Here is a 9197-nt window from a genome sequence, read left to right as displayed (position 1 = left end):
GGCTTTAAATACACAAGGGCTGATTACTTACTACACACAGGTGAGTGGAACAAGACACATGTGAAACACATGAGGTAATCAACAAAGGCGGGAAAACTCAGAAAGTAAAGGAGACACTACACATTTCAAAACAAAACAGGAAGTGGACACAAAGACATGGACATAAACGTGACAGAATATCACAATTACAACAAAGAATTGGACCAAAGGAAACTGCGTCCCGATGATGGTGCTAGAGAGGACTGAGAGTTGTTGAGACACTTAAGTCTGGGGCAAAGCGGTTGACCGATGTATGGACTGAACATCGTTGCCATCCCCGGAGCCTTACCTCCAGTGTGGCTAAAAAAACATGGGAAAAATCAGGCTATTGTACATGAAAACAACTTTCCTTTTAGATTTACCAAACTTCTTAACCGTCCTCTATTTTGCAGCATCAAATATTAACTCTCACTCTCTCAACAATAGAACGCCACGGGTACATCATTGAAGAAATCATTTAAGCTTTTTCATCTCCAGATTTGCTCACGCTGTGTAGAGTGATTTTATTCTCCACTGGCCGAGATCGGGGGAGAGGAAAAAATGGAAACCTGCCAAAAAGGTAGCTCTGATTTTGAGAATCCTGCCTCAGGTTAAAAGACGATGAACTGTAGCGGGCTTTGATCTGCGTTCATATCCAGGCAGAATAACGATGGCTCCTTTGACCGGAGTTAATGATGTCTGTGGTGTGTTAGCATACTGTAGGGGGGGATTTGTAACCACACGGGTACCTTTAATGAGTTTTATTTGTTTTGCTTTATCCCCCTCCACCTCCTACTCACCTCAGTACACAGAGTAATGAAGAGGGAGGGGTAGTGCGGGTTAAAGAATCAGCCTTCTCCACACCTTCACGGAGCTAATTATCCAACCCTCACGAGGATCATCTCACAGCTAGGGGAAAAGAGATTTCTCCTCCTCTCTCGACACATAATTCTATATTAACCTCCTTCGTTAGTCTAAATTGGAGTGTGTCTGGATGGGGCTAATTTCGCTTGGCAACTCTTCCCATCCGCAGGATTCATACCAGCATGCTGCTTTACAGATGGAAATGAACGAACATCAGGTAGATGCTCAAGAAATGAAGCGATCAGGAGAAGACATAATGCAAACATCGGAGAAACTGGTGTATTAGCAGATTGGTAGATCAAGGATATACTGTGTTTACTGTAAGAAAATACTCAAGAACTTTTTTTTAAACTTGGGTAAAACTTCCCCAACTTTTGTGTTACTGCTGCACAAAAACTGGAAAAACAGAAGGCTCAGCATTAAACTTTAATCCATCTGTCCCACTTTTATTTTCTAGCCATTTTCACATTCTCAGAAGTCTATAATCACCAACAGAGACGTCGCCTGGAAAGTGTGTCCTTTCACAGTATCGGTCACAGCACTTCCTCCGCACAATACACTCCCTATCTTTGTCTGTTGGACGCAGGTCCCAGTCCATCTCCTCCTCATTAAGCATATGTCTCATTTTCCATTTCAGACAGGAGATAGCATAGAAGTGCACACAAAAGCACTATTTTCAGGCCCTTCTGCTCATCTCGTCTGAAAGTCTAATGAGAGCGGATCAAATATAACTGACACCGAGGGGAGACAAAGGGAGACGTAGCCCTGGGTGAAAGATGAGGCGAGGTAGAACAATGGGCCTAAATGTGCCGTCACTGCGGCGGTATGCAGCAGGACCAGTGAATGCAGATGATTCTGTAATGAGGGATTAAGTGGTGGATTATGGGTCTTTATTAAGATGTTTCTGATCCTCATTAGGCTGAATCTCGTATCAGGGCATCGATTCCTCACTCGCTCACTGGATTGGCCGTTCTCTGGAGGAAGAGGAGAGAGGAAAGAGAAGGAAAGAGTGGAAAAGAAAGAGAGAGAGACATGTGCCTCTGTAATCCTCCTCTGAGGCGTGTAACAAAAAACTATATGTACCTATCTTGTTGGAGATACGCAGTGATTTAAACGTATATCTTTTTATGTGTATATTCTCTTAATAAAAGTTTAATTAAGTATATCTTAATCTTAAAAACAAAGTATAGCTGAGATTGGCAGGCTTTAAATCATGAACTGAGGCATTGGTCAAATTAAAATTTTGAAGTAATGATGGTATGAGATGAAAAGTCATGATAACACCAGAATTATTGCAATCAATCCTGAGAGGGACATGAACGTATATGCCAAATTTCTCGACCATCCATCCAACATTTGTTGAGATATCTTACAAAGTTTTGTGGCAGTCCACCAGGTGAAAGTTGAGACATTTCACTGATTAGGTAATATTAAAATTCACACGATCAACAACCCAATTGCCAGAAGAAAATGTTGGCATTATATGTTTCTGCAAACCACAAATACATTACATTTGCACATGAAACACTTGGTTATGCTTAGGAGAAGATCATGTTTTGGTCTTTGGGGGCACAATCCCTGCTGAAAAAGGCAGTGATGTCTCAATAAGAACAACCACGTTTTGTAACACTATCCATGCTAGACAAACAGTGATGGGTCGCTAAAAAACACCTACATTTAGGAGTTGGAAAAAGCCGCAGGAAAAACAGCCATGCATTGCTGGAAAACACTTACATTTGGGGACTTTAAAGTCATAGGAAAAACAGCCATGGGTTGCTAAATAACACCCATGCGTGGGGGGTGAAAACCTGCATGAAAAGAGCAATGGGTCGCTAAAAAATACCTTGTTTGGGGACTATAAAGCTGTATGAAGAACAGCCCTGGGCTGCCAAAAAACACCCACATTTGGGGGCTAAAAAGCTGCAGGAAAAACAGCCATGGGTTGCTAATCAGCATCCACGTTTGAGGGCTGAAAAACCACAGAAAAATCAGCCATGGATCACTAAAAAACACCTTATTTGGGGACTTTAAAGCTGTAGGAAGAACAGCCCTGGGTTGCCAAAGAACACCCACATTTGGGGGCTAAAATGCCGCAGGTAAAAAAGCCATGGTTTGTTACAAAACATTTATGTTTGGTGGCTAAAAACCAACAAGAAAAACAGTGATGGGTGCCAAAAAAACATCCACCTTTGAGGGCTAAAAAGCCATGGGAACAACAGTCATGAGTCACTAAAAAACACCTACGTTTGGGGGCTTAAACGCTGCAGGAAAAACTGCAATGAGATGCCAGACCATGGCTGGTTTTGGTCTGAAACAGTGGCTTGCACTTGGCAGGTGTTCCACCAAGATAACATGCCATCCACCATCCACCTTCAGATGACGAAGTCAGCTCATACAGTACAGGTATTTTAACCAACATCGCTTTAGAAATGTTGATATGATACAAATGACGTGCAAATGTATTATACGGTTTGCAGAGATGTACAATGCCAACATTTTACCTGTGTGACTGCTCTGTTACTATCTTCCTAATAGGACTGACGGAAACACACAGTCAAGCAGAACCAAGCCCAGACACTCCAAAGACAATATTTACATCTCATAACAACTCTGAACGAGACTGAAGCCAAATCGGAGCAGCGTTAATATAATCAGAGAATCTCAGCTATTCCAGTATTTATGTGACAATGTCCAAGTTGTGTAAGACTGTAGACACAACGGTTTGAATTCCACTCAGAATGAGACTAAACTTCCTCCGGCTCAGTGTGACGAGCTGACACAAGCTTTATTATAACAAGACAACGGCAGGTCCAACAGTATGCATCGCTACCTTACAGCTGCAGATCAAAAGGATAACAGATGGTGAACAGCCCTGCTGCACAGAACACACAATGAGATCTTATTCTGCATAGAGTTAGAAAACAACCACCTCTCAGGGCAGGTGAGCGGGCAGCAAAGTAGATGGAGCACTGCCCAAAGACCACATAAGCACATACAAACAATGCAACACAAAAAGCTCAACAAACTGGCGAGGAGTGTGTGGAAAAGGGTCGATTATAAACTGCAGGGCTGATGAGGAAAGTGGGGACAGGTGTGAAGGTGGGCGGGGATTCAGGTGATTGGCAAGAAAGACTGAGGGCATCTAGTGGAAGGTTCAAGGACGGCAGGTCTGGGAAGTGAGAGGAGAATAGTACACAGAGGGAAGTGAGCAGAGGCTGGAGACAGGGACAGAGCCAGGCAGTCCTATATTTGGCAGCTGTGTCAGATTCAGTCTTTACACAAACATGCTTCTTAGTTTTGGTCACATCTTGGTCATTTTATATTTATTGTTTAAGTCCAGTTTTAGCTGATAAAAATCATTACATAGTCAACTTTTTATGCTAAGTTTAGTTAGTTAGTTAGTTAGAACTTATCATGTAACATTACAGTCAGCTAACTGTGGCATAAATAGCACGGTGGCGGTTTGCATTCGGCACCTAATCTGTAGCCCCAGGGTGTCTTTATGTCCCTTATAAATTAAGTGTGTCTGTAGATCTATTCTTTTTTTTTGTAACCAAGGCCTTTATGTGTTGAAGCCATCATGTTGTTGTTAATTTACAGTCTGTTTGTGACATCATCACCTGAATGGCTGTGATTCTGGGAATCTGCACACAACTGTCAACCATTTGAACCAGTGACACTGCATATATTTTGACAGACAGACTAGACAAACAACTGGGAAAAATATCATGCATCTTAAATGTTTGATAGGAAACCACTGATATTTCAATTTCTATTCAATGTAATGTCTCAGTCATGGTGAAAAGGTCATTATACATTTTTGGTCATAATATTCATTGATGAAATTAACACTGGAGCCAGGTCAGGCAAAACAACAAAGCACCAAGAAAGTCCTCATGACATCACCTGACGACCCGACAGCTCTGACTGGACTTCAGCCAGTGAGCAGGCTACCAACCATTAAGTGTTTAAAGGCTACAAGAAGAATTTTAAAGTTGATTTTGTACTGCACTGGGAGCCACTGTCCAGGGAGCCAACTTAGCTTTGCACAAAGACTAGAAACAAGGAGAAACAACTCTCCAGAGGTAATAAAATTCACCTGACAGCACTTTCCTTATCTGAAGCAAGGGTTGAAGGGCAGAGGGTCTCATACTGCATGCTGCACAGATGGTAATGGTGATATTGGACTGTATAAACAAAACTGACTTGACCTCTAAAGCTCACTATTTAACATGTTATATATTCCTACAAAAACTGAAGTGTAAAAATAAGACTTTGCTGTTTTACAGGAGGCTAGGTGCTGGATTACTGCATGCCAAAAAATGCTACATAATGAAAAGAAATACCGTAGCTATATATTATATGGTATGATGTGTAGGTTATGACCGAGGATGGATTACTGAATGTGCCTACCTGGCACAGACCCAGGAGCTCAAAGTGTCAGGGGCTCTCTGTCCTTCACCTGCAAAATGTCTCTCAAAGAGACACGTACAGACCTGAAAGAGACTCAAAATGACCACAAAAAGACACAAAATAACTACAAAGTCTGTGTGTCTTGCTCCCATGTAGAGGTGGTGGTGGGGACCTCTGCATGTTTGTCCCCAGGGGCCCATTGTATCAAAATCCAGCCATCTGCCTGACTTAGTCTCATCAACATCAACAACAACAACAGCAACAACAACAACAAGAAATCTACTTAGAAACTTCAATATAAAATGGTGCATTGCAGTGTTAATGTTTTAGATTGCTTTAGATTGAGCAGGTTTTGGTGTTCAATTCCACAGTCCTGCACATGTGTCTCCCAAGAGACTGAAGACTTGAGATTGTGTTGAAGTTGTTGATTATGACTGTGGGTCCGACATGAGAATAAGAAGTGAATGACTGGATGAAAATAAGAAACCTTCTCATCTTTTCTACAATCATTCTCTCTGCCGGTAAGTTACAGCCATTTACTATATAAAGCTCTTCTGCCTTGGCTTCATTTTATTGAAGCCAATTGATTTTTATTATGGGTATTCAGAATTAAGAAGTGACTCAGACACACCAGCAGTTTAGGTTATGACAGTTTTATTCAGTGCAAAGAGTCTAATAGCAGGAGTCAGTGATGCGCCTCATGCTCATGAACCTCATGCCACTGCCGCCCATGTTCATGAAGTTCCTGTACTCGCCGGGCCTCATGTACATCATCCTGCCTCTGTAGTGGGGCTGCTCGTACATCAGCCAGTGGCCCTCCATCACGTTGCAGGACATGCAGTTGGACATGCGGTAACGGTCCATGATGTTGTCACAGTCGTCCATCAGCTCAGACATCTGACCTCCAAAGTTCTCCCTCTCGTAGATCTTCATCCTGTAGGATCCTCTGTGCTGTGGTGGAGAGGGCGAGTGGGTTTAACTCAAAACATTTCAAATTCTCAGCATGAGCTCTACAAGACTTGCTATAAGAAATAATTGTAAGATGTCATCTACAGTAAGTCTAGCCAGGTGTGAGATCTTACCATGGGGATCATGCGGCAGGACCTGATGCAGTCGCTCATGCCCATCATGCTCATGTAGTCGGCATACTCGCCCCTCCTCATGAAGTACTGGTTGCCCATGTAGTTGGTGCGGTCGTACACCATGAAGCAGCCTCTCTCCACCCTGCAGGAGTGGCACCTGCTCAGGTAGGAGGACATGTCGGGGCAGTCGCTCATGCACTCATAGGAACGACCCTGGAAGTTCCTGTCCTCGTAGAAGATGATCTGAGGGAGAGAGAGGGAAAGGCTTTAGTTATGTGATGTGTGTGAGAAGCACAGGTGGGATGTGTTCATGTTTAGAGCTGCATGTTGATTTTCTTTTTTAGGGTAAAACAGGAAAAACTTTTTTTTGGCCACTTGGGGGCAGCAGAAACAAACTGTGAACACAACACTAATACTTCAAACTTGTTGCTTACACATGCCGAGGATACGGAGCAACATAAGCATCTATTTGGAGTTGAATTTGTGTCCACTCGATGAATATAAGTCCATTAACTTTTTTGTAACAGTCTGCCAACTTTTAAGATAAATATTTGTATCCAATAGCTCGTCGCAACACACTTTCACTTTCTGACCCTTGAGTGCTGGGCAGATATAGGTGTGGATTTCAGAGGGAACAGGGGGACACGTGCCCCTCAATGTTTAGAACGTGCATTTCTCTCCCCCAATAAAAACATGCAAGTAGCAGAGGGCATTCATTGTGACACAATTAAAGACATTAACACCATAAATTGATGCAGAAAAGCACAAATTGGTGCAGAAATTTACCAGAATGCAGGAAGTTAAGTGTTTGACACTCAAAAATTTCTAGTGAAGGACCCCTGAACTCACGTTACATATTTGTGCCCTGCTTTTGAAATTAAACCTGCGCCCTTGGAAGCAACATTAGCATGTATTTGGAATCTAAGCCCCTGTTTTCTTTCCATGTTTCTCTATATTTGGTCTCTACCAACTTTTTAGGGAAGTATGTGTGTCTTAAAATGCTAAATTCTCCACAATATTCATCAGCTAGCTGCAAAAACTTTCTGTCTGCCCTTTAGTGCTGGGCAGGTAGTGTTTTTAGAGTGTTTTCACTGATAGTAGCTGCCTGAAAATGATGCTAGAGCCATAAAAGTGAACCAAACTGTTAAAATGTGGGTCTGAAAACAAAAAAATGAGCTCAAAGCGCCTTTAAAGCTCTGTAGAGCTGAGAGGAACTGCAGCCGGGTGATAATTCTTTGTTGGTTTGTCTCTACGAGTGACCCCTTTTACAGTACACATGGTCATTTGACTGATGATTATTAAAAATAACACTGGTTATAGCAGCTTGAAAGTATACTATTATTAGACTCAATGTGACATTATGAAAAGAAAACTATCAAACCTACCCTGCTCATCATGTTCATTCCAGTGGAAGTCATTTTGTTGGTCAGTGGGCTGCTGCTGCTGCTGCTGCTGCTGCTGCTCTTACACCAAACTGTACCCTACCTGGTTTAACCCTTTGCTTTTATACCTTACCCACAGACCGGCCCTTTTGTCAAACCCCCCTGAGCCAGCAGCAGCGCCATAGAAATGCACAGAATATGGAGGGATTGTCTACATTTCCAGGGGCCGGCGAGGCCCAGAAATCCTTTCAGCGGCCATTTCTCGTAGAGCGCGGGGGGTCACAGAAGGGGTGAAAGGGTTAACAATCGGAGGTCACACCTTGACATTGTTTACTCATTGTGACATTGTGATTGTTTTGTCAGCAACATGCTTCTGTTATTTTGTTCCTGACACATGTCACATGTCATTTGTGAAGTCACTGACTTTAGCTGGTGGTGGTGCATGTGGGAAGTTTTTGTATGCTGACTTGTGTATGGAATGGTATATGGAAAACATGTCTTTTAATACACAAAGAAACATTTTGTAAGTGATTTTGAGGTTGATATCATTACACCCAGCGATGTGTGGGTAAACAAAACAGCAGTTAGTGCAGCAGTGACACTGAAATATATCAATTGAAAATGTATTAATTACAGCAGCAAAAGATATTGTTTTTATCATGCTCCTTACACCCTTTCCTTTACATAGCAATGACTGTTATTTAATATCATAAAGATTTATTTTCTGTTGAAATGGCTAAACTTATCATAATTTCTGATATCACTTTTACTACATGTATTTTGCATTTAATATAATGATTCTGAACTGTCTGACTTTATTCTACCAATATGAGACATTTAATTACAAAACAAATATAATGCTTAAGTGAGGTGAAAAAATATTGCAACTTTATTTTGTGGAAATGAACCATAGCTTAACTTTAGGTCTAATTAGGTAGTGGTATATTAGATACTGTAATATACTACCTTACCTTCTGTGTGTTTAATAAACCTTTTCAGGTACTTTGTAAAAATGTATAGATTCCCTTTGCTTATAGTAGAATCTGCTTAATGTTTTTGTCTTCTGTAATTGAATGACAGGTTACATGCTGTAAATGATGATGTACTGATTTATAAAGAAACCTGACCTCTCAAGGCAAAGCAAGTTTATTTATACAGTACAATTCATACATGTCGGCAATTCCAAGTGCTTTACAAGTGAGCAGATAAAACAATCTATAGAACAATATTAAAATACAAGTACAAACAGTTTAAAACTGTTAAAAGAACACATGAAAATAAAATATTAAAATGGAGGAGTGTATTAGACCAGCTTAAAGAACATGGAAAGACGAGTACATTCAATCAGTTACCAGGGAGCTGTTGATGTTTCACCATGGACTTCACCATGTTCAGTTCTTACAGTAGGCATTACCAACATCTGAGAGGTCTAAAGGCA

General features: G+C 41.4%; 1 protein-coding gene across 1 annotated transcript; it reads right to left on the bottom strand.

Annotated features, from left to right (window-relative positions):
- Positions 1-5932: 5932 nt before the first annotated feature.
- LOC125890050 (gamma-crystallin M2-like) lies at positions 5933-7839 on the bottom strand. Its single transcript, XM_049578443.1, has 3 exons — positions 7763-7839; positions 6378-6620; positions 5933-6246 (listed from the first exon to the last, which is right to left on the bottom strand). The coding sequence occupies exons 1-3, from the start codon at positions 7793-7795 to the stop codon at positions 5968-5970; spliced, it is 555 nt and encodes a 184-aa protein (XP_049434400.1). The 5' UTR covers positions 7796-7839; the 3' UTR covers positions 5933-5967.
- Positions 7840-9197: the final 1358 nt, after the last annotated feature.

Source organism: Epinephelus fuscoguttatus, linkage group LG6 (assembly GCF_011397635.1).
Source record: "Epinephelus fuscoguttatus linkage group LG6, E.fuscoguttatus.final_Chr_v1".
Classification (NCBI taxonomy): domain Eukaryota; kingdom Metazoa; phylum Chordata; class Actinopteri; order Perciformes; family Serranidae; genus Epinephelus; species Epinephelus fuscoguttatus.
Note: the sequence above shows the minus strand (reverse complement) of the source record. Positions and strands in the feature narration are given on the sequence as shown.

Bases quoted from the DNA above. Each gene is read 5' to 3' on its own strand.
- LOC125890050 (XM_049578443.1), bottom strand. From the start codon at position 7,795: ATGACTTCCACTGGAATGAACATGATGAGCAGG. The intron at 6,621-7,762 runs GTAGGTTTGATA...TCTCTCCCTCAG, and splicing joins GAATGAACATGATGAGCAGG to ATCATCTTCTACGAGGACAG. The intron at 6,247-6,377 runs GTAAGATCTCAC...TCTCCACCACAG, and splicing joins CCTGCCGCATGATCCCCATG to CACAGAGGATCCTACAGGAT.